This window comes from Drosophila nasuta, chromosome 3, assembly GCF_023558535.2.
Source record: "Drosophila nasuta strain 15112-1781.00 chromosome 3, ASM2355853v1, whole genome shotgun sequence".
In the NCBI taxonomy this organism is placed as follows: domain Eukaryota; kingdom Metazoa; phylum Arthropoda; class Insecta; order Diptera; family Drosophilidae; genus Drosophila; species Drosophila nasuta.
The window spans coordinates 51,819,153-51,846,514 of NC_083457.1; the positions used below are offsets into that span (position 1 = coordinate 51,819,153).

Consider the following 27,362-nt stretch of genomic DNA (forward strand, 5'->3'; position numbering starts at 1 on the left):
TGAATACAAATAAAAACATTCATCTGCTTTTATTATGAAAACACACATCACTGTAATCTGCTCGACCTAAGAGTTGCTTTCAAGCAAAACTCTGATGAACTTAATGAAGATTTTTACATTCATTAATTTTGTATATGAAAAGTCGTGTTAAACAACGTTTAAAAAAACAGCACCGAAGAAAAAAACAACTTCACATATTTCATCGCCTGGACTTAAGAGCATTTTCCGCATACTTAAAGCTCTCTTCAAGAAAGTACACAAGGAAATTCATTCGTCGAAGCATTAAACTGACATGTATTATAATAATGTGGCACATTAGCGAACTGTGTGTTTTGTTTGTTTGGCTTTAATGCCACCTTATAACTGTTTGCTCAAGGTTTTCCCACCTTGAACATGAAATCCATCTTATACTAAGCACACACATAAATGAAAATGAAAATGAAAATGAGACTCAAATTAACTTTATACCAGCTCCTGCTTCCGTGTCTCCTCCACTTCCTCCCTCCCTCCATCTCCTTTCTATTGTTTAGAGGACAATAATAATAATACCTGTCTGCCACGCCTCCTTCTCCTCCCACTCGCATACTTTGTTTGGCATTTTATGTTAAATTTCTTTAATAACTTTATGATATCGCGGAGCTTTATACTATATACGATATCCTTGACAATTGCGTTGCTTGATAAAAAGCGAATAGATAAGCGAGCAAAACAAAGGAAAACACAATAGAAAACATTGAAAAACGCGCTAGATAAATAGATAGATAGATGTGTATGTGTGTGTGTATGTAAACAGAGTTTGGTTCCGAGTTTATAAATAGCAATTTAATAACGCTGAGAGCCTGCACGTGGGAATATCAAATGTGTCCGCGGGCCAACGTTAAACTGTCCTGTCTCTATCCATCTGTCAGACGAGTCGCTCTCTCTCTTCCTCTGTCTCTCTCTCTTTCTCTTTGACGTTCTCTCTTTCCGCGTGTGTGTTTGTGATAAGTCAAAGCGTAACGCGGCATGTTACGTTAATTAATCGATAAGCGAGCAAAAGAGGGAAAAGCGGGAAATCGACTCGTTGTGCGCCTCAATGTGTGTGTGTGTGTGTGTGTGTGTGTGTGTGTGGCATATGAAAATTATAATGATGTTGATGTTGTTGCCATTTTCTGATTAGCAGATAGCAGTCCGACTACCGTGCCCACTAAAAGTATTTTGTCATACAGCCATTAGCCAAGGCCATCATTACCAGCTAAGCATTTGCAGGTGCACCACCCAACCAACCACCCACCCACAACAAGTAGGAAAGCTTCAGTCGAGTCTGCTCGACTATGAGATACCTGCTATCTACTGTAAATATAAGCAAAACAGTACGGTATTATTCGTATAAGATAGCAAAGAAATACTCAAATATTCCAAAAATATACTATATTAATATACCAAAAAATACTGAAATATATCGGAAACTATAGTTGGTATATTAATAAAGAACTGCATGTAAATATACCGCAGAGTAAAAATATACTAAATTAATATACTGTAAAAATACTAAAATGTACCAACGACTATATTTTGAATATCGATTAAAATATACCTTAAGGTACAAAATATATCATTCAAAAAAAGCTAAACAGTGCGGTATTATTCCGTAAATATACTAATTTAATGTTCCGAAAAAATACTAAAATATACCAAAAACTGTATTTGGTATTTCGATTCAAAAATATCATAGAGTACAAAACATATCTATGAATAAAATCTCAACGGAATGATATTACTCCAAAAATATACTAAATTAATATACCAAATAATACTAAAATATACCGATGGCTGTATTTGGTATATTGATATAGTACTGCTTATAATGTACAAAATTAATATACCACAAATATACTAAAATATACCAAAGGATGTATTTGGTATACTGATATTCATTGAAAATATTCCAGATTGTCAGTCAAAATAGCAACAACCCTTGCGGTACTATTCTTTTAATTCACCAAATTAATAAACCGCAAAAATACTAAAATATACCGAAGACAATATTTTGTGTATCGATCAAAATATACCATAGTGTACAGAAGGTGTCCTTCATATATAAGCTAAATAGTGTGGCATTATTACAGAAATATACTTAATTAATATACCAAAAAATACTGAAATATACTGAAAGGCACACTTGGTGTATCGATATAGCACTTGGTTCCTAGTACAAGATATACCAAGCAATTATGACCTTTGTCATATTATTCAAAAATATAGCAATGGCTGTATTTGGTATATTGATATAGTACATAAATAAATATATCATACTGTCAGTCGAAGCAATTAAGACCCTTGCGGCATTATTCCTATAATATACCAAATAAATATTCCACAAAAATACAACTGTATTTGGTATATTGATATAGTACTCTATTCAAAAAGTACCATAGCGAGGAAAATATACCAGATTGTCAGATTGAGACCCATATGAAACGATGGTGATTGCTAAATTCGTCTCAGCTGATCAAGAAAATACATATCTATGCTATATAACTTATGTGGTCGGAGAAGGCACCTTCTGCTTGTCACATACATTTCCTGTAGGCACAAAATTGTAATACCCTTCCACCTTTTTGGTAGCAGGTATAAAAACCACCCACAAAAGCAACTACTACTCAACTCAGTCGAGTAACATCGCTGATAGCACAGACAACGCGCCGAACGCAATGCAGGCGATGTCAACGTTGCTTATCACAATAATCAATGGTGTGCCTTCAATCCTACCCCTACACCCCCGCGGACACACCTGCTCTCTCACCTGCACCTCAACGCCCACAACTGTCTGAGCTGTCAATTTTCGTTTGTTGCTGTTTGCTTTGCGTTTTGCTAAATTAATATGAAAATGCCGATGATCTTATAGACATTGCCAGCGGGCGACAGCGCCAAAAATGCAACCGACGACGACGACGCAAATCACTTAAGTGGGAAGTGAGCAAAACAAAGCATTTTCCTCACAAAATGATATTTATGCGATTTACGCGTTAAGCTCAAAAACAAACTGTGACAGTTTATCAAACAATGTTTTTTTTTTGCTTTGCCGCTTCTTGGCGCAAAAGTATTTGTTCAAATTTCATAAACATGTTTTCGCAGATTATCTAAGAGTCGCAAATATTTGAAAAGTCTTTTAGAAATAATGCCAAAATGTTTGGCGTAGACAAATTGAACGCCAGGCAGCGAAAGCAGCAACGCAAGTCGTATACGTAATATCACTGCTGATTTGAGTATTGATAACAAGTCACATGATTCATACAATTATTTCCTTCATTTTGGATGTTTTTAAATATTTTTTTTTAATATTTCTCAACTTCTTGGTTTAAAAGTTTTTTTAATTAGATTTTTTAAAAAATTTGCTGTCACTCGTAGGCGTAATATGAAGAATGCAATTTTAGGGTCGTGAGCTTCAAATAATTATTGCTTTCATTTGATTCATTACATCTAACATTTTTTTTTTTAAATTGAATATTCCGCCCTGGTTCAAGTCGTATACTTAATATCAGTGCTGATTTTTTTTCTATATAGAAAGATGTATATTTCATTTAACTATTGCTCTCATCTCAATTATTTAATTTTTCAAATTGAAATTCCTTTGAAGGGAACATTTTGCAATAATTCAGGTCGTATACGTAATATTAGTGCTGTCTTATTTGTAAGATTTTAAGTAATTGCTTTCATTTTAATAATTTCATTGAACATTATTAAAATTCTTTTAAAATACACGTTTCTTAGTGAATCAAGTCGTATACTTAATATGGCTGTTGGCACTTAAAAGTACTGTTAACAAGTCGTATACTTGATAATGTTTTTGCAACTAATTCATATTGTTTTTAAATACGGAAATCTCACTCAAAAATAATATGTTCGTACAAAACTGTTGTGAAGCATTTCGCATTGATTCAAGTCGTATACGTAATATAAGTGCTGTATATTCTGTATATCTTGAAGGAATTAATAACAACTTGTACGTTTCATATAATTATTGCTTTCAATTTATTCTTTTCTCATCTAATATGATGCGAATACTTTTCAATGTAACATTGACTCAAGTCGTATACGTAATATGACTTATATCTATACTTAAAGAAATGTTAACTTTTACTTTCATTTTAATTAATACATGAAACATAACTGAAATTATTTTAAACGAGGCATTTTAAGTCATCACATTTCAATTTACACCCATGTCGTATACGTAATATCGGTACTAAATCTGTTAACACATCGTATGCTTCATGTAATCTAATGTAATAACTCAATTTAAACATATAATTGATTAAAACTAATTAAATTCTTTTCGTTTCATCTTTTTATGCCCCCGCAATGTCTTGTTGAAAATGTAATTTAAGTAACTCATATTAGTCCTCCAATTATTATTTGAAATATCGACCAAACCAGCTCGCATGTTCGCTTCGCTTGAAATCTAATTTAGCTATTTAGCTAAAAATAGTTTTGCCATCTTGAAGTTTAGCGTGAATGCGCAACGCTTGCGCAAATCTTTGTTGATTCCCAGAAATGTTATTGAACTCACAAATTGAATTTAATATTCTTGCTGTTCCCTATAGTCAGGTGTGTACAGAATTGTGTAAGCACTCGAGCACACACTCATACACTCACTCACACTCACACTCACACCCGCATTTAGCTACTTGGCTGCTTAAAAAGTTAGTCATGTATGTGGCAGTTGGTTGTTGAATGTTTCTGATGCGGTCTGACAACATTGAATGCTGGGGAGAAGAGAATCGCGGGGACAAGTAAAGATAAATCAGAGTTGTGGGGGAGGGAGGGAGGGGGCAGAGCAAGAGAGTGAACAGTGAACAGTGAACGTGGCACGTGACTTATAAGTCATAAGCAAGTTATGTGGTCGTGGCCTAAGCAACTTTTTGTTGCCATGTTGCATGTCTGCGAAATTGAATCAAATTGTGGCAAACAACTTGAACAGATTTGAGTGTTTGCACTGACTGTTGTTATTGTTAGTAGTTGTTATTGTTGTTGCCACAAGTTTATATAAGCAGCTGGAACCAATAAGTTTGCAAGTCAAGCGCAGCTCAGTTCAGTTCAGTTAAGTTTTCATCACCTCTCGCTCTTTCTCTCTCTCTTTCAGTTCGTATTAAAAACGCCACCGTCTCAAGTTTTGTGGCAAATTCCACGGAATGTTCGTGTCCATGTTCCCCAGCTTCCAACCCTCCGGCCTCCCCTTTTCCCATCCCCTTCCCAACTGGTCGTTACCGCTCCGTTTTGTCGCACATTTCTCAGAGCTTCTCCCCCCATTATCATCTCCATCCACAAAACTTGTGCACGAATTTTCCGCCTAAAACTGTTTGTTCTGACGAATAAGATGCTGCCATTAAGAAATGTAAATGATGTTGCAGTGATATACCCTAAAAAAACTATAGGAAATTTAATGATTTATTTTAGATATAATTATGACTACTTCAAAACATAAAATATGATTTTGTTATGAATAAAGAGTAATTCTAAATACTATACAAAATTTTTCTAAAATAATTATAAAGTAATTCTGAATACTTAACATAATGAAATGCAAATACATTTTAAGCAGTAATTATGAATTAATTTCGAGCACTAAATTTATATTATGTTGTAAAAAAGTTTATAAAATTAACATTTTGGCATATTAAGTATAATTAAAAGGAAATAAACCCAAGTTGGCATACGCTCAAAGTTTTGCTCATTGTGTTTTAATTTTATTTCCCTACAGCAACATGAATACAACATTTTGAACTGTCATAAAAAATATGTAAATTAATTTGAGAACAATTATAAAGATTGTAATATGCACTTTACAACATTTAAACATGTAGTAATAAAAATTATAGGTTTATAAATATTAACAACAATTAAAAAATAATAAAGATATAATATTTTAAATTTTATTTCTTCTCAGAAATATGAAATTCAGAGTGTGGACTGTCATTAAAAATATGTAAATCAATTTCAGTATAATTATAAAAGTAGTTTCGGACAAAGCAAAGATTTTTCTTTGTTTTAAAGTTTCCGTAAAGCATTTATTAATGAAGTATTAAAAAATGATAATGTTATTAGTATTAACAATAATTATAAAATAATAAGAGCAACTTTTCATATGTCTAAACTCTTACTCGTAATATCTTTGTTTTTAATTTTAGAACAATTATAAAGATTGTTATATTTTCTTTACAGGTTTTCTATAAACATCACGATTGATTATTAAATAATAAAAACACCAAGCGTTAGTACAAAATATTTTCAAATTTATTTCCCCTCAGCAATATGAGCTCCTAAACTTCAACTGTCATAAAAATATGTCAATTAATTTTCGCATAATACGAAAAATCCTTTTGCTTAGAGCAAAGATTGTTAAAGTTCAATACAAAATTAAAAAAATGTAGTAAACAATATAATAAATAATAAAAAAAATATTAAAAACAACAAGGTTTCCATATGCCCAAACTTCTTACTCTCTCTTTTATAATGTTGTCAATTTTTATTTTCCTCGGCAGCAACATGAATACGAAATTTGCGACTGTCATAAAAGAGAAACGCATTAAAAACTTTACAGTCTCGCAATCTAACCAATAATTTGCTTAAGCACTTCTATATACCCATTTCAGTTTTGTTGTGTCAAAGGGCAGTGAAAAAAATTTCCAGCACATGAACCAATATCGTTCAACTTTACATTTCACTTTTGACTTTGAGCCAGATACACTTTTTTATGCTTCACTTTTCGAGGGGAGAGAAGCAAAGAAAACGGATGAAATATGCCCGAACATTCGAACGTTGCGCATAATTTGCGACGACGATTCTTTTGGGGTCTGCTTTGTCGGCGAACGCATTTTGAGTATTTGTTTGCACAAATTAACGATGCTCGAGTCGAGCCTGTGTATTCAGTGCTTCACCGTCTGTCCGTCCATCTGTCTGTCTGTCCGTCTGTCTATTTGTCTGCCTGTCGTTCCTTTAGTTGTCTGTCGCTGTCACAGTGTTGTGAGGAGTTGTGTGTGTGCCGTTGTGTGTGTTAATTTAATGGGAATTCCGCAGCGGAAATGCTCGACCAAGCTGAAGGACAGCAAGGGCGTGAGACACAATGGAAGAAAGGTACAGGCAAATGGGTAAGGGGAGTGGCGTGGAGGGGCAGAGCGAGAGCTGCCACGTGCAAAAGGTTAAAACGTTCATTGTGCTCTTAAAGGCGTTAAAACATATCGTAATTGTGCTGACGCTGCGCTGCCTCAGCCTCAGCTTCTGAGAGTCACAAAAGTGTTGCATACTTCAAGGTCAATGTATTATCTGCCGCCTCAATACATATGTGTGTGTGTGTGTGTGATTGGGTGTGTAAAGGGCTGTGTAAGTAGGTGGCATGCAAAGCATGCGATATGAGCAAATGATACTGAAATTGAGATTGCTTTTCACTTGGCTTCTCCCTCTGTCTGTGTGTGTGTGTGTGTGTGTGTGTGTATGAATATTCGTATTCCAAGCCTAATTCACACACACACGTAGAGAACACAGAAAACCGCATAAAGATGAGCCGCAAAGAGGCTGGCCCATGGCCGCGCCCCGTTTCGTCTCCCATGTGCGCCATTTTATCACATTACATTCTGAGAGTTTGTGCCCGAAAAAGTATGCAACATTTAAACGCAAGTGTGCGAATGTGTGCGTGTGTGTGTGTGTGTGTGTATACGTGTATAACCTGGGCAAGTGGCCAAGCTGCTCACTTGTTGTGCTGCCTATAATATTATCAAAAATTTCTGCGTGTCTATGTATGTGTGTGTGTATCTGTGTGTGCGTGGGCCAATGCATATGTATGTTATTTTTTTTATAATATATTTTTTTTTCAAGGTTGTGCGCTCTTGAAAACTTTTGCAGGTGTTTGCGCGTAAATTTCGAAATGTGAAAAGTAAAAGTATTGCAAGTTTTATGGATCAAACACTGTGAGTGCTGTGAGTTTTTACCTTGAACGCATCGAGTATTATATTTTTTTTTCTGTTCAGCTCAAGTTTTCGTTCTTGACACAACTTTCACTTTTGTTGTTTTTTGCAGCTGCAGCTGTCGTTGTTATTGCATTTATTAGTTTAGTAACAGTTATTGTTTAAGTTTTTGTTGTTTTAAGTTATTGTTGTTGTTGTTGGGGGACTTTCGTAACAGTTGCTTTTGTTGCTGCCTGTTGCACTTTGACCCACGAGCTGCTTAACAGTTCACGGAGTATTGCACAAGAGCAGCAGCAGCAACTGGCAGCAACTCACTCAACAAGCGCACGCTAAAAGACACGCACACACACGCACGAACACGCACGAACATGCACACACACCAAGGCAAATGCAAAAGCGCGTGAAACACGGAAAAAAACGTGCGCGCTCTCAAGCCAAAATTTGTTGTGGCGTCTGGGAAGGCTTCCCAGCAAATGTGGCTGACAATGTTTCAGCTGCTTTGCTGCTTCTACTGTTTGGGATGCGCAGGCGCACGATGAAGGCGCGTATAACTGTTCTTCTTCTTCTTCTTTCTCGCTTTGACTAGTAGCACAGCTGGCGACTGCGCTGCCGGCGTCGCTGCTGCAGCGCCAACAGCTGTTCAGATGTGCGGCCACGGCCACGGCGAGCTAAACGTTGACCGAGGCTTTTACAACTGCTGACGTAAATCAACTGCACTTTTTTTCACCTCTCTCTCTCTCTCTTACTCACTCTCAGCAAAAAGCTCTTTTCGGCAGCAACTGCACTTTACGCACTGCTACATATTCACACACACAAAAAAATAGAAGCTCAGCGAAGGAGAGGAGAATGGGGAAGACTGAAAGAGCGGGTGAGAGTGAGAGAGTGAGAGACCGAGTGAGAGAGCGGGTGAGAGTGAGAGCGAAAGCGAGCCTTGCACACGGTCAAGGTCAACACATTGGCCTGAGTTGTTGAGTGTTGAGTGGGGGAGTGTGAAAAGGGAAGCATGTGTCTATGCAAAGCTTTTTTTTTTTGTCAAAAAAGCTCACTTTAAAAATGTTGCCACACAAATTAGCAAACCTTTAATGCACACTGCTAACTAAATAATACTCCCCCATTTAATAATCGAAGCAGGCAAGTAAGGAAATTATTTGAATAGACTTTTTTCTTAGAAATTTGCATTCTTAGAATTTAGCAGGAATTTCAGATGATGCCAATAAATAAAGCTAAAGCAAATTTGTAATGTTATTTTGGGCGAGGGAGTTGCTATTAATACCTTTATTTTAAGAATTGGAAAATATTGTAAAGTGCCTTTTTAGCACGAGAAAAGAAATTTAAATAACAATAACAATTTTATAGAATTATATATTTTAAGAACACATATGAAAGAAATTTAAGTTTTGGCTTTAAATAAGAAAGTAATAAAATTTCAATATAAAATAATTAAATTAAAATAAAAATAACATAATAAAATACTAAAATAATAAAACAAAAAATTAAAAATTGAAAAATATAAAAATAATAAAATACTGAAATACTAAAATAATAACTCAAAAAAAATTAAAATAATAAAATACTGAAATACTAAAATAATAACTCAAAAAAAAAAAAATAAAATAATATAATATAATATGCATTTTTAAACAAATAACAAATCTTTGAATCTCCAAAAACAATTTTATGCAATTCAATTTTTAAAATAATTTTTATATTTTTTATCGGTAAAAAATAAAAAATAAATTAAAAAAATAAATATTAAAATAATTAAATTATAAATTTTATATAATTGCATTTTTGAAATACATTCCCACAACCTTAAAGTCGGCAAATGCAAGAATGAATTTTTGGTTTTAAATTAAAAAAGAACATTTGAGTGATTTAAAATTGTTTCGCTCTTTAAAACAATTTTATACAATATGCTATGCATGATTTAATAAAGTTTAATTGCTAGAAACAAAAGTTTTATACTTAAAACATTTAAATGAATTTTACATGAGGCTTGTGAAGCAATTAAGTTGTAATTATTTTAAATGCTTTGTTGTGAAAGAATAAATTTATATTATATTTCTTACATTTTTTATTAAATTTTGTTTGTTAGTTTACTTTTTGTGAAATTAAAGTATGGAGTTTAATGAAATAATGAAATACCTCAGCTCTCTTTATATTTTAGAGCAATTACGATTTTATTTGATTTGACAGAAGAATGAATTTTCAGTAGATTTAATAAATTGTGTATTTTTTTGAAGCAAACAGTTTAATGAAATAATAAATATGCTTCAACTAACAAAGTAAACTAACAAACAAAGATACAAATTATATAAAAATAGAGAAAGTAGTAGTAATATTTATTATTGATTTTTTTATAATTTAATGTATAACTTATAATTTGCATGTATTTTAAATTAAGTTCTATATGTTATTTCGCTCTTTGTTTAGTTAGAGTAATAAGTAAAGTAGAATATTCTATGCTACTTCTCGTATTCATAATATTATTTCCTTCCTTCATATATGCTGGCGTAATGTTGTAATTGAATTGTGAATGGCTTTATAACCAATGTGCCTCATTAGGAGGCGCATGTGCGTGCTTAGGCTGTCGCCGACAATTACGAGTGATAACAGGTGGACTGAGTATTCATCGTTGGCACATTCACACAGATACACACACAAGCAGAGAATGATAAAGAGAGAGGGAGAGTGGAAGAGGAAGAGAGGAAGAGGCAGAGAAAGCACCCGCGGGGCAAACTAACAAGTAATTGAAATGTTGCGCGCCTAAATCATAGTCTACTTTTTGGGGCGCGCTTCCTTTCACTTTGCGACAGCTGCTGCCTTCTCTCCACCTAGTCAATTAAGTTAATAGTCAACGAGTAGGAGGGGGAATTAGAGGGGGGCGAGTTTCAACTCAGGTGTCAACGATTTGATTACGAGCACTTACAGGCCAATGCCAATGCCAAACACTTTGTTATTGTTTTTGTTTTTTATAGTCTCACTCGCATTCGCATTTGTAGTTGTAGTTGTATTTGTATTAGTTGCAGTTGCAGTTGCAACCTTGACCACGAATATTGATTTCCTGTTTTGTTGACTGTCGACACTCGACTGTTGACTGTGTATGTGTCTCTTTCTCTCTCTCTCTTTCTACCCGTCTCTGTCTGCTTTGGCTGCCCGCTTGTCTGTCTAGTTGTCCACCCACTTTGAATGTCAAACGAGCTTCCTGTGTGCCCCGTTAACTGTTCTATCTCCCTCTCTCTCTTTCTCTCTCTCTCTCTCTCTCTCTCTCTCTCTCTCTCTCTCTCTCTCTTTCTCTCCCTCTCTCTCCCTCTCTCTCTCTCTTTTTATTCACTACTCGCTGTTTGCTGTTCTCTATTTAGACGCACAATTAAAAGTGCGTTTTGTGTTTAGTTTTTGTGTTGCGTTTTTTTGTTTTGCTCTCGTTTTGTATTCACACAACGCTTTTGTTGTTTTATTTTTGTTTTTTTTTTTTCTTTGGCATAAGCCTTTTTTCATTACGCTTTGGCCTTAAAGCCGCCCTCGTTGTTGATGCTGCCTGCTGCCAAGCGGCGTATACGTAATATGTTCGCTTGCTAGCTTAACTGTAACACATTTGTATGAATGAATGAGCTTGATTACTCGTATTTTCCTCTCCCCCGCAGGCCTTGCATCCCCCCAAAACGCTCCTAGTTGTCTATTGGCCATTGGCACGCGAAAGCGAAACTGAATTTGAAATCGAATTTGAAATCGAAATCAAAATCGAAACCCAAACTGGTTTTTAAATTGTGTCACTGACTGCCTGCCGGGCAAATATAACAACAACAACAACTGCGGAAATGTGAGGCGATAAAAACAACAACAAAAATCAATAACAATTACTTGACATTACGCGAAACGCTGGCAGCAACAACAATAACAAATAAAAACACCAAAACGAATTAATAATAATAAAAATGCATATGAACAAAACGCGAAAGTCAAACGCATTTTTTGCCAAACGATCGACGATCGAATCAATTGAATTTTTGTGGAAAATTACCGAGACTTAAGTAAGTAGTTCCACAGATTAGTTAAACAAATAGCGAGAGAGATCTATCTAGACAGTTTATTAGCGAATGGATTGAACATTAGGAAGCACATTCGCATACTCGATGACAACACATGACAAATGGATGTCAAGCGATTTGAATGGAAATCTCGCATTCATTGCCAATTCTATGTGCAATCTGGCTAATTACAAAAATGTTTAATAAGCACCTCAATACCCTGCAGTAAGAATAGCTTACGAATAGGATTGAAACATTCGACTTTGCTTTAACTAGTTGTAAATAATAAAAAGTATTTATTGTTGAGTTTCAAAGTTTATCTTTCAACTTCAACTTTTTCAACTAATAAACTTGAAAATGTATAAATCAAATAGTTTAATTACAAATCTTTAATAAGCATCTCAATTCCCTGTAGTAAAAATAGATTGCAAAACGGGTAGTTGCATTCGACTTTTCTTTAGTTAATTGTAAATAAATAAAGCATTTTTTAAGTTTCATCTTTAAAGTATTTCTCCTTGAAGCTTCAAATTTTTAAGCAATAAATTTGAAAATGTAAAAATCAAAGAAGTTAATTACAAGTCTTTAATAAGCATCTAAATACCCTGCAGTAAGAATACTTCGGGTAGTTGCATTCGACTTTCCTTTAGTTAATTGTGAATAATTAAAGTTTCAACTTTAAAGTTGTTCTCCTTAAAGGTTCCACTTTTTTAAGTAATAAATTTGAAAATGTCAAAATCAAAGAGGTTATTTAAAAGTCTTTAATAAGCATCGAAATACCCTGCAGTTAGAATACCCTACGTAAAGGGTAGATGAGTCTGAGTTTCAAATTTAAAGTTGTTCCTTTTCAAGGTTCAACTTATTTCAGTTCTTAATTTTCATATGTAAAATTCAAGGAGGTAAATTACAAGTCTTTAATAAGCACCTAAATACCCTGCAGTAAGTATAGCTTACAAAACGGGTAGTTGCATTCGACTTTGGCATTATTAGTTGTAAAAATCAAAGTATGTTTCTGAGTTTCAAGTTTAAGCTATTTAACTTTAAAGATTCAACTTTTTTACGTAATAAATTTGACAATGTAAAAACCAAAGAAGTTTTTGAAGAGAGTATCTTTTGATGTTCCATATTTGTAAGTAATAGAATAGGTTTTTAAATAATATCATTGAGAAGAACATAACAATTCATTTGGCTAGCATAAAACTATACCAACTATTAAACAACTATTTTTGAATAAAATTTATTTAAGAAATTTATCCCAATGAAATTTTGTAATTAAATTTATTTAATAAATTTATCTCAATGAAATTTTGTAATAAAATATAATTTATGAATATGATCAAAATACCCATTTTTTATAAAAGCAAAAGAGTTCTTAAAATATACCACATTAATATACCGCAAAATTACTAATATATAAATATTAAATGTGAGTTCTAAACATACCATATAGTCAAATAAACAAGCTAAAACCCTTTTTGCTGTATAACATTTCTTCATATAAAACATTTATTCAATAACTTCTACATTTTTTCATATCTGATCGCATCTATAAATATTGTAGTTAAGTAATTAACTCACTTGAAATGTTTACTAAAATCATGTTCTTTAAATTTCGCCATGACCGTATTAATTTTTCAATCCCGAATACATAAACACAGAATTTCTTTCTTGACTTGTCTCTAATATCACATAAAATATTCTCTTATATGGAATGAATTGTTTTTTCTAATGCTAAGCAACAATTATAACAACTTTGTCTTAATTATATGTAAGAAACACTTTTTTAAATTCATTTCTTGAAGAAATACAAAATTTCTATTACACAATCAATTAACTGAACATCTATAACATTAAGGTTCTGTCTTGTCCTCTCTCAACGTTTATTCAAATTGCTCACTAAAATATAATTCACAAATATAAAAAGCTAATTTATTTAAAAGCTTTCAATGTATGTTCTATTTGAAAGTCTTTTTTTTTAAACCCTTAAGTTTTTCATTGTTATTAATTGATGGATTAAACATCTCGAGCACTGAATTTCCCTCTTGTCTTTTAACTACGTTCGTCTTAAATACTCCCCATAATATAATTCTCAAATATAGAAAGCTAATTCTAATTTCTCATACTTAAATTCATTGTATACATATTATTTTTTAATTCCTTAAGTTTTTCATTGTTATTAATTGATGGATTAAATTTCGTAAACAAACAACTGCACAACAAAATTGTTTTCTACTGTATAAATTAAGTTCTAAAATTGAAAAATTGAAGCTACTCCAATTTCTGTGCATTGACGTAAATTGAATTTATAATTAAATTAGAAACTCGCTTTTCATGTGGTTGTCACTCACCTTTTTCTTTGTATTGAAGCCGAGGAAGGACAATTTGCGAACATTGTTCTCTCTTCCGCTGGCCGAACTGAAACTCATCTTGTCGGCGTCTTCTTAAAAAAAAATGTATAAATTGATCACGAGCGATCCTTGAGAGGATCGTTTTAATGGGGGGCGAACTGTCTATTTGATAATCTGAAGGCGGCAAAACCTGCGAACTTGCATTGAACTATAGTTGAATCGCGGTGGCCACTGCGAGAGCTTCAAGAATCTCGGCATTCGATGCGATCAAACAATGTTCAACTGAAAGAGAGAGAGAGAAAGAATAAGATAAGGTTATACACTTCAGAAGGCAATTTCATTAATAAGCAGACTGAGCAATAAAATTGTGCGATGCGACTCAATTAAAGTCAAATGTTTAATGTTTGTCGCACGCACAACTTGGGGAATTGAATGCCGAGAACTGGGAATTGTCGAAAGCACGCGACTTTTATATATCACTTGTTCAATTCTGAATACATATTGAAGACACTACTGAATGATGAATGCTGAATGATGATGATGATGATGCCAGACAACACTGATCGTCACTTAATGACTGGCATTTGACTTGCCATTTTGGGAGTCATTTTCATTTCCATTTTCTCATTTCTATTTCCATTTCTATTAATATTTCTTTTCTTTTTTAACAATTTGCGACTCGCGACACTCGGAATTGCAATTCAGACTGTCTTGAGAGTATCGAATTCGAATTTCGAGTGTCACAAGTCAAAGGACTTTTTGCGTGTTGGCTGGCATCTAAATTATTTAATGGGCACCTTTTGCGTTCTTTGTTTTGTTTTGTGCTTTCCACAAATTGAATTATCAACACGAAGTATCTATAGGATACAGGTTGAAGTATCTATAGGATACACAAGCGAATAAAACACAAACTTAAAGCGCGAGGCACGCTCAATGACAAACGAAAGCCATGTGAACCTGTTGCCGCTGCGTTAGCTCTGATTTATGTCTGCTACCCAGAACATTTTTCCCCACCCGATTCGTTCGTGGTGTTCGTAGTATTCGTAGTGTGTGGTGTGTGGTGTTAATGGATGAGTCGCGAGTGTATCGAGTGTCGTCGTTGTTGCAGACAATCCGACATGAGTCTCGTGCTTAGATACGGCCTATTTCTATAGCCTACGTATACGTATTTATTTTCAGGTTCGTCGCAGTTATTTCTTCTTCTTTCGATTATGTAAGCGCAATGTGACCAGACCAGACCAGCCAGCGACTTAGTTATAAACAAAATGAAACTTCTTCTTCTTCCCACCTCCATTCGATTCACTTCGATTCGCACTGCGATAAAATTGATGACTCTATTTCGATGTGTGTTTGTCTTTAGTTTGGCCCTGGATTAAACTTGAGCTGTTCGACACACACACATACACATACTCGATACACACACACACACGTAAACACACTCGCACACACACCTCGATACACCTCTGAGTTGCATTACTTACGAGCTCTGTGCCATTATTTGGCAGCAAGTTATTAACTAATAAACTAACGTGATAGATAGCGCAAATATAGAAATTTCCGGACTTACGCTGTCTGATACTATATGTTAGAAGTATGGAAAGCTTTTAGGCTCTAGAGCTCTATAATACAGAATGTTATATCAATGCAAATTGTACAAATTCTTGAACATTTCTTTTAATTGCTTTGATTTTCAATCACACTTTTTCAATCAATCTTTATCACACTTTTTCTATCAGTACTTTTTTCTAGGTTTACACATATGTACGTACGTACATTTATAATTTAATCCACATAATGTAATCCTAGAAAAAAACTATATATATGTATATTTATATGATTTTTATAGTATATCATATGGTGAAATATATATTTCTGATCTTTCAATCTAAAATGAATGTCAATATATATAGAAAGAAGCTATTTATGTATTTTGTTACGATTTCACTCAATCTTCATAAAAGCTTTTCATATGTTCAAGAATAAGTTAAAATTAGTTTACGATAGAAATAAAGCTTTAAAGTGAGTTGATTTAAATAAGCTTTAAAGCTCGTTGAATCACTTAATCAGTTTACTTTTCTCGCATTTTTAAAATAAATCATTATCAATCAGTTTTTGTTAAAGAAGGAATTTTGGATATCTAATAATTTCTCGCTTTTAACAATATAAGCTTTTAAGCATTACAAATAGATAAATCAAAGCACATTTTATTTGCTTTCAAATTTTTTTCATCAAGTCTTTTTTAATCACTCACTTTTGACTAAGATTTATTTTTTTAGACTGTGGAAAATTATACATCAATTTCACAATTTATTTGTTGATTATATCATTTGACTTACATAAGAAGCTTTAATGAATTCAGATAAGTTGAACTGTCTATAATGCAAGTATATAAGTAAATAAATTTCAACTTTATTAGAAATCAAATTCTTTTATATTCGCGATGAATAACAATCCAAATTATTAATACTCTAGACTCCAGGGAAATTTTAGCAGTTTGTTTTTGGGCACACATATATAAGATAAGTTTAGTCTTGGGTTTTCACTTTCTTCCTTGACAAAGTGCACTTATAAATTTAAGATAACAATCTGCCTGTCGATTTTTAGTTTCAATCATTAAACTTTGCACTCATTGAACATATTTATTAAATGAATTTACCAATTGATTTCAGTTTTTTCCTTTAAGTAATTTATTCACTTCACTTTTTTTATTAAGTTAACTTTTCGTCTGCACACAACCGTCGTTTACTTTAAAATGCTAATTTCTTGGGATCGCTTCACTATAGCTTTTCAGTTCTTAGAACCTAGTCTTATAATAAACTGCGGTAGAATTCAGAAATATAATATAATAATAACTACTGCCATTCTTATCAGTTTAAGGTCGAGCTTTAACTAAGCGTCATTACAGTTTGTTTACAAAAACATAAACCAATGGAGGTGAATAATATTTCATAATTAATTTACTTATTCAAATACGTAATCAATTTTCTTTAATGCTATAATTGGTCACTTGAAAGCACTCGCAATTGTGAATATTTTTATATAAATCATGACGCCTATATTTAGTTGAACGTTTAGCTGAATCATTGAGCAAATATTTTATCTGTTTATTAAAATATATGTGTTATCTACAGTTATTTGTGCTCTCCATGGCGCATCAATTGGGAGCGTCAATGGGAACCCCAATTGTAAAAGAGTCAAACAGAAGAGGGAAAAACAATACTTGTCATCGTATTGTATTGCAGATTAGAATTGGCATGGCGTGCGTCAACCTATCAATAATAATGGTGATGAAGTCAGTTCGTCAAGCGAAAGGCGATCTAAAATATTTTAAGTTAAAGTCAATCAATCATTGGCCACTTATGAGTCTAAGAATACGCACATTTTCAATCGCGATCAATCTCAGCCGACACTTTCAATTGGTTTATTTATAAATTCAGACAATCGCAAGGCGATCGAGGCGCAATCGCGTGACTCTTCGACTTGTGGCACGTACTCCTAGCAGCGCAGCAAGTGGAACGAAACAAATTTACACGTTTTTATGGTTTTATCAGTAGAGCAAGTAAGAAAGCAACAGTCGAGTGTGCTCGACTGCGAGATACCTACCCATTTTCAATAAAACCATATACTAAAGAAATACCAAGCTAATATACCTCAAAAATTATAAAATATACCAAATGCTGTCTATGGTATATAGATATAGTACTACATTCATATAAATATACTACATTCTAATAACAAACCAAATTAATATACCATAAAATACTAACATATACCAAATACTATATATAGTATATTTATATATTATCATATAGTCATATAAAACCATATACTACAAATATACCAAATTAATATACAGCAAAAATACTAAAATATACCGAAGACTGTATATGGTATATCGAATCGATATTATCGATATAGTACTATATTCAATAAAATCATATCATAAAAATATACCAAATTAATAAACCGCAAAAATACTAATTTATACCGATGACTTTATATGGTATCGCGACATGCGTAAGAGTATATTAAAACAAGTAAGAAAGCAACAGTCAAGTGTGTTCGACTGTGAGATACCTGCTGCCCATTTTCAATAAAATCGTATTCTAAGTATATACCAGATTAATATACCTCAAAAATGATAAAATATACCGAAATTTGTATATGGTATATCGATATAGTACTACATTCACATCAATATACTACATTCTAATAACAAACAAAATTATTATACCATCAAAATACTAAAATATACCAAATACTATATATAGTATATTTAAATAGTATTATATGGTCATTTAAAACCATTTACTACAAATATACCAAATTAATATACTACAAAAATACTACAATATACCGAATGCTTTATATGGTATATCTAATGGATATTATCGATATAGTACTACATTCAATAAAATCATATCATACAAATATACCAAATTAATATACCGCAAAAATACTAAATTATACCGTTGGCTTTATATGGTATCACGACATGCATTAGACTTCATTTAAAATATACCATAGAGTGCATAATATATCAGAATAAAACTGTATCATAGGAATATACCAAATAAATATACCACAAAAATACCGAAAAGTGCCGAGGTCTATATATATATTATACTACATTCTATAAAATTGTATTCTACAAATATACCAAAAATACTAAAATAAGCGGAAGGCTTTATATGCTATATTGATAATGTTCTACATTTTACATAACCATATCCTAAAAATATACCAACTTAATATACCGCAAAAATACTAAATATACAGAGTGATATATATGGTTGATTTATCGATATAGTACTAAATTCAATAAAACCATATCCTAAAAATATACCAAATTAATAGGCTGCAAATATATTAAAATATACTGAATGCTTTATATGGTATATTGATAAAGTGCTACTTTTTTTAAAACCATATCCTTCAATTATACCAAATGAATAAACCGCAAAAATACTATAAAAAAATAGATAATGCTGTACATGGTATATCGATATGGTACTATATTCAAAATATACCACAGAGTAAGAAAACTAGCCCCGAATGCAATAGACTTTTTTGCCCTATGGATAGGGTATAATAAAGTGGGAAGTATACGGGGAAGGGGGCTCATAAAGTAAAGGTGTTATATCTTAAAGCAAAAGCAAATAAATTCGCAAACCAAAGAAAAACAAAAACAGATCTGTAAAAGCAAAGAAAAGGCAAGGAAATTAACGTGGTGATCAATTTTATGGGTTCATTAGCAGACGGAACAGCGCGAGGCAAAGCGATCGATCGATCGATCGTTTGTTTCGAGTGCCTGACTTAGTTGTGTTTTAAATTATTGTTTGTATACGAATTTGGCAAACTGTCTTCTGTCTGTGCGCCTTCTTATCACAAGGGTGCCATAAAACACAAAAAAGACACATCCATTGAGATCGCTTATCGTGCGCTTACAATTTATTTAAACAATTGACAGTAATGTATGGGCTGCGGTCGTAAATTATCAAACATATTTTCTAGTATAGCAAACACACACACCCATTCACATCTCATTGTATAAATATCATAAATGCTTATGGTTATTAATAATCGAGTTTATCAAAGCGCAAAATCTTGAATCAAATCACGTGCTCTGCTTTATCGATCGATAAAAAAAAAAACGAAAGAAAAAAGCCGGTTCTCGTCTAAGTAAAACATTTCATAACTCTAAACAGCTGCCACTCCACATTGCCACATTGCTAGTTGCAGTTGCAGTTGCAACTGATCATGACCCAACTCCAGCTGCGGCCCAAAGAAACCGGTTTACAAATTGCAACAGTTTTTAGCTGAGGCAGCTGCAACTGCAACAACTGACATTGAACTTGAAACAACTCTCCCTCTCTCCCTCTCTTTCGCTCTCTTTCTCTTTCTTCTTTATAGAGAGGGTTGTGCACTGCAATCGAGGCGTATTTCCTGTACGCAACAATAAAAAAACCATAAAATGCACACTCGTCATACCAAACATAGCTCAACTTTCCACCTCTCTAGCCAGGGGCGCCGTTCAAAGTGGAGACTCAAGTGTGACCATATATTTATGAGTGGTACGATTATATACGACGGTGCTGCATCATAATATTCAATAATTTGAGAGTTATTGGTTTAGTGCGGCCCTAAATCTGTCACTTGCCCATAAAACGAGATTAGAAGAAATTTCATTTTCGCTGCTGCGGCCCGTCAGACAGCTCGTCATATCAACAGAACTTGCGAGAATAAGGTCGACGCTGCGAGGGTTGCTTAACAGGTTTGCAAAGCATATTATTGAATTGTCAGCATGCATCTATAAATTTCCTTAAAGCCATTCGTGTAAGAATTTAATAACGATTTCAATAAAAGGATACATAAAATAATAATAGAAAATTCGTCACTCGGAAGTTCCTAAAATATATTTATTAACTCATTCAATAGAACTTAATTGTCTACTTGTTCTATAGAAAATATTTGAAAAATGGTTTTTAAATTTAAAGAAAATAATTAAAAAGTATTAATAATAAACTTGACTATTTAGGATCTGCCTAATTTAGTTTCTTTTTAACTCTAATTTATAAATAACATATGTTATGTATAATATTTGAACGTACGTGAATGACTTCTCATCCTTTATCTAGAAATTTCTATAGCGCAAAAGTAATTGACAAATAATTTAAACAATATGATACTTAATGTTTGTTCACATCTATCTTTTTCAATTTCTCTTCTACCTCAATCTAATATTTATTCAATAAAAAATGTGATATATGAAAAAATACTTATACCAAAGCGATTATTAAAGTAATAATTACATTTTAGTCAGCACCAAAGAGTTGAATATTTAGAATCTTTCTATTTTAGTTATTTATAATTACAATCTCATATTAAACTGGTCAATGTTTACACATTGACTAAAATCCTGGGATTTTCCTAGTTGAGTTTATTTAAATTGCAATCTAATAATTAATATGTTAAATTTGTCATATTTATAAAGATAAATAAAAATGATAAAAAAATAAATAATAATAAAATATTATCATAGTTTAATATCTGATTTTTCCTAATTTAGTTCTTTTGAAATACAATCTAATATAAACAACTTTTTCAAGTTTATAAAATTATTTAAAATAATTATAATAATATATATATAATAGTTTTATAGCTGTGACTTTCCTAGCTTAGTTCTTTTAAATTTCAATCTAATATTTAGCTGTTTAATTTTAAAAAAGAAGATAATAAAGAATTTTAATAACATTTTAGCATAGTTTAATATATGAGATTTTTGTTTAGTTATTTTCATAAGCAATTTTAATTTGTAGAAAATGATTAAAAATAATTATAATAACATTTTATCATAGTTTAATATCTGGAACCTTCGTAGTTTATTTCTTTTTAATTATTATAACATTCTGCTATTCAGCTATTGAACTATTCATATCAGTTGGGTCAACCCTCGCTCTTCCCCGAGACTAGTTCCATAAATTATGCAATAGAATTGAATTTATTTGTTGTTGTTGACCTAGCCCGTTTACTGTTTGCCATCGAAAGTAGTTTCCCACATCCACTTGGAGTGTCGCCCACTCTTCAGTGGATTTATGGTCAGTTAGGCGAATGTGGGTAAAGGTTCACAGCACTTCAAAATCTATTGCAAGCAGAACACACACACATATGCACACTCATACAATCACACTGATCAAATAACAACAATTCAATACAATAAACAAAATATAAAACAACAACGGAAAACAAACATAAAATATTTAGAAACGCTTCAATGCTTCAATGATTTTCCACACACAGCACATGAAATGGAAAACCAATTGCAATAGAACAAACAGCCCAACTGTAAACAATACAACTTACAACAACAACAAGAGAACGAGTCGGAGTAGAAGAAGAAGAGCTGAAACATATAGCTCTAATTGGACTATCGTCGGAACCAACCGAACCAACTAATAACCAAATGACTCAACGATCAATGCGTCGACATTCGAAGTACTTCTCGAAACCCCCGAGACGAGGTCTCTCTCTCTCTCTCTCTCTCTCTCTCTCTCTCTCTCCTCTCTGTCGCTCATTTTCTGTCAGAGTCTTCCTCTTCTTCTTCCGTTAAGATAAGCAAATTTTGCAGTCGTGATCTGACTTTTATATTATACAATACATGACGAAACTATTTCCACAAGTATTGAAATGTCAGGAAAATCACTGTTCTAAAAGGGGATTTTAAGCAAAGGGTTAATCAGCAAAAGAAAGTACAATGAACCAATGACTATTAAAAGATTGTAGAAATTAACTTTTTACCAGAAAATGTCCGATATAGGAGACATTTTTTTATGTGTTTCCAGCAATATTTTATTATGGTTAACTGGAAAGTTTAGACGACGCAAGGCTATCTATTTATAAGCAAGTCATATATCTTATCAGCCAATTAAAAAGAAACTCAATATGTCAGACTTATTCGACCATTTTCGAAATGATTGCTTGAGACGATAGAATAGTATAAATAACGCAATTATGATATGACAGTAAGTGATATATCATATCAAGTAATTCGAGGAAAGCGTCATAAAATTATACGAAAGTGACAAGTCCGAAAAAAGCAAAAAAAAAAAGGAGGCATATCACATTGTTGAAATGCAAATGGTTCTACAATTTTTAGAAAGATAGGTCAGGGGCCTCAGACACGTAAACAATTGTGTTTGAGAGTTTTTTTTTTTTTTTTGTAATCACATCTACTTATTGTATTTTCTATAGTCAGCACACCCTTCCGCTCCCTTTCCTCACCTTCTTGTATCATTTGTTATTACATACTCTCACATACTTTAAATTGCAGGCACTGCAAATTCCGTGAACCGTGCACAGGAACAATAAATACTAGTCTGAAAAACAAAACATGAGTTCGCCGCAACTTGTGTAAACAAAACTGCAAAAACAACAACAATAACAACAACAATGGCAACAATCAACTTTAAGCGTCATGATACATTTTGGTTAAATATCAGAAAAGAACAAAAAAATAAAACTACACACAAGTCAAGATAAACAAATTCTAGTTACCATTGTTGTGTTGTGTACCGTTTATCGTCAGAGAAGGGTCGCGCTAGCAAGTGCAAGTGCGAGCGAGACAGAGTTGATAGTTACCAAAGGGTTGAAGCAGAGGAAGAGAGGCAGCCAAATTATTGAGCCATTACTCACACAGCTGTGTAACCGCCACTGAAGTGTGAGCGAGAGAAGAACAACAATAACAGAAAAAGTGCAAGCCGCGAATTTCACGTGTAGCGAACGAAAGCTTAAAGCGCTACAAAACTTGACGGCGCTTCTGATAACAAAGCCCCGCAGACATTGACTGCGCTGCCGGCGCGCGTGCGGCACAAAAGAGTTGTTGTTGTGCTTGTTGTGCTTGTTATTGTTATTGTACGAGTAACAGTAGTTTGCATAAAAGCAGACGAGCTTAACATAGCGCCAGGCCAACTGAGAACGAGACAGTGAGAACGATTGGTAGAGGGAGAGAGCGAGTAGCAAACATAAACTATGTTTACTTTGAAACAAAAAGAATGTAATAAAAATGCAAAGAGCACACAAAACAGAAGTAAAGCAAAATGAATGGTGAATGAACGAAGCCACAGCCGAAGCCGGGCCCCAAAAACTATGCGGAACCAGTTTCAAAAGCAAAGTGCCAAATGTCTGGAGTCAGAAGTCGAGCTCTGGGCGAGTGAGCGAGAGAAAGCGAAAGATAAAGAGATGTTTAAAGTCAGCGGGAGCTGAAGAGTCACTGAGTCAGTCACATGCTGCATTTGCGATCTTGATTAGTTCTTGTTTTTGTTTCGTGCTCTTTTTTCTCAATTCGTTGTTGTTTTTGGTTAATTTCAAGTTCTGTTTGGCAGGGTGATTGATTTGATTTTTTTGTATTTATTCCTATTTTGTTGTTTTTGTTTTGTTCGACCCAATAATTCAGTTCAGACACTCAGCAGCCAATCTATCAGCATTTTTATTTCGGGGTGACACATGTTTTTTGCCTTCGCGCAGTATTTTTCCCAACACTCGAGTGTTTTACAGCGTATCTGCCGTCGATCATTCACAATTTGTTGCGCCACTTTTCACTCATTCAAGTACCCGAAATTGCTTGTCTACTATTTGACACTTTCTGCTTTTTGGTTGGATCACTGCACGAGTTTCCGAATTTCACAGTTAACGACAGACGCAGGTGTTGTGGGAAAGAAAAAGGGGCAGGCAAAAGTAAAAGATCAGCGTCGTCGGGGGCCCGGGACCGAGCCAGAAAAGTCAGCGATAAGTTGAGAAAATATTCAGATTTTAAAAATGGCACAAAAATAGCAGACACAACAATAATAAAAAAGACATTTGCCCAGACCAAAGAAGAGATGAACAGAACTGACGGACGGACGGACAGACGGACGCATGGAATCGTAAATGAATATAATAATAATTGACACGTACTTTAAAGATCTCTTTTACCTACGTCGCAGCGTTGCGTCGTCGGTTTCGCCAAATTTACAGTTTCTCTCTCCTTCAGAGCTGAAAATTTTCCACTGTTTGTGCGTGTGTGTGGCACAACTTCATTGATTAGCGTGCAACAGATCACAGGGGATGCGGCGCGGTGAATGACAATAAACAAATCGGTTTTTTAATAACTAAAAATCGCGACGTTTGATAGTTTTGATGGAGGCGGTTCTTCAAGGCGATAGACGTCACACACAAACACACACACGGAGAGTTCAAAAAAGAAACGCGTCGATAAAAACAAAACTGGCAGACGACAAACCAACAACAAAATAATATAATGAAATACAACGGCGATCGGAGATCGGAGATGTCGCGGCACCGAGAATGGCGAAATACTTGAACACCACACAAAATGGCAGAAGTTGAACACAACACTGACAAAGATAAAACCGTGTACAAGACTGTGACGTTTTTATTAGAAATATGAATTGTTTTTATTTTTTAATGATTTCTTTCGTATTCTTATTTAGGACTTTCGATAGCAATAAGAGAGACCCGCGCGCGCGTCGTTAAACAAACTTGAACTTGACGTTTTGGTTGCTCTCAGGCGATCGCGTCGATTGTGTTTGCGGCTGCACGTTTCTCAGCGTAATGATTTACTGTTCCTGGGGCAGCACGTTTTTAAGCACAGAGAGCGGCAGCAAACAGCAACAACAAGAGCAACAACAACAGCAGCAGCAGCAAATGGCCAGACAGCAGCAAGAGCAACAACAACAACAACGCGTTTTGGAAGGCAGCGAGAGAGAGCAAAACATAAAAATATGTTTGTCCAGCCAAGCAGGCGTAGCTGCAAAACTACCCTGTAATGTGTTTGCTAACTACTTACTTAATATAAATATGAATTTTTTGATAAATATTTCAACTAAAGAATATTGTATTATATTGTAAATAATTAATAAATTGTATTTATAAATGAACTCACAAACACCTACAGCGACAGATGATAAGGACTGCCAGCATAGCTAACCCCCGTTGAGTTTTGTAAATACAGGGTATGCAAAATAAGCAGCCACTATTACGGAGAGCACGTGAGCATGGATGAGCGCTCGTTACTGGGCAAGAGCCACCCTCGTTTAGTGATCGGCTCTTGCGCTCTCGTCTTATCAGCCTCTCTCGTTCTCTCTCTGTCTTTCTGTTCGCTCTCTTGCAAAGGCATTACGCATTAATGTAGCTGTGATTGCTGCTTACTCCTCTTAGCGAGGATATGTTGCATGTTACAACAACAACAATAGCAGGTGCAAGACGTGTTAAACAAAAACTGCCCCGAAAATTCGCTGATCTATTAATAGCAGCGAAAATCACGTTTAATCATAAAACAGAATGAAGATCCCAAGATATGTTTGTGAATCAATTGACGACATGTGAATTGGCTGATTTGGAAGCTCTAATTGATTGATTTGCTTGCTGTAGCACTGCTCGCGATTGAAAAAGGTGTGAAGTTGTGTGCCAGACCGGCACAACATTTTGCCGCCGTATAAATGTGCTGTTATTTCGAGTGCCATTTTATTTCCAAACAAATATGTCAACAATTAATTGCTTATAGCATAATAATACAACAACTTGCTGGTGTATTCCCTCGTCTGAGGAAAGGAGGCAAAGGGGAAAATTGTGAATTGCTGATAAAAAAAAGTGTCAGAAAAAAACAGACCATAGTAAAAATTTCCAGAAATCTGTCGAAAACTTAACCCAAGTATACATTTTCCGATTATCTGAATTTGATTTGATGACGTCAAAGCCATTCATTATGATATCAGGTCAAATTCCTTTGTGCCGCCCTGTTGGCGATAACAATTTGTAACTGGCCGATAATTGCCGCTAAATCTGCATACGAAATTGAAAAGCTAGCGAAATATTTTCATTGATTGAATATGACAACTATTTTGATCGAACGTTAATTTGTGTGTGATAGAAGGAAAAATTTGAGACGACGTCGCAAAAAAATTTAGTTAACTTTATGTACACAATAAGTAAGTACATAAGATTTGGGTATTTACGCGCTAAACACACTTATTCAACCAATTAAAATTCTATTAATTGATAAGCGAAAAAAAAGTCAATTAGTCACGGCAAAAGACGAAGCGAAGAACGCAACGCCCAAGGGCTAATTAGGCTGGTTGCTTAGCGGGGGCCAGCATAAAGGTTAATTAGCTGCCCGCCTGAAAGTATGCAACGATTTTTTAATAACTGCAGCAGCCTAAAAGTATGTGAGCAAAAATATTGTGGGTGTCGTCAATACAAACACACACACACACACACAACAAACACACACAATGCAATGCTGATAACAAAAAGCCAAAGTCCAAACACACGAAATGCAGCTTTTTGAGTGAAAGCTTTGGGCGTGTGGTGAAAAGCTTTCCACGCACTTTTGTCCCAAGGCTCTTTAGCTCCTGTTGCTGTTGCTGCCGATGTCGCGATTGCTGCCTCGGCTGCTGCTGCTGTTTGGCTCTTGGCTGTTGGCTGTTGTGTTGGCCATTTGTGTGCGGTGTTGTTGTTGTTAGGAGGACACTAAAGGACTACAACTTCAT

The 27,362-nt window shown here is 34.0% G+C and overlaps 1 protein-coding gene across 8 annotated transcripts in view; it reads right to left on the reverse strand.

Moving 5' to 3' along the window:
- Positions 1–25,417, reverse strand: part of LOC132789181 (band 3 anion transport protein) — a 38,115-nt gene extending 12,698 nt beyond the window's left edge. For 6 of the 8 annotated variants that reach the window (XM_060796992.1, XM_060796988.1, XM_060796987.1 and 3 more), the window contains exons 1-2: positions 24,769–25,417; positions 14,317–14,598 (exon numbers count right to left, since the gene is read on the reverse strand). In XM_060796992.1, coding sequence (XP_060652975.1) covers positions 14,317–14,394 — 78 coding nt within the window. In that variant the 5' untranslated portion in view covers positions 14,395–14,598; positions 24,769–25,417. Of the gene's footprint in view, positions 1–7,967; positions 8,391–14,316; positions 14,599–15,113; positions 15,240–24,768 lie in introns of those variants that run through there. The other 2 variants (XM_060796985.1, XM_060796989.1) reach the window with 2 other exon arrangements.
- Between the last annotated feature and the right edge of the window lie 1,945 nt (positions 25,418–27,362).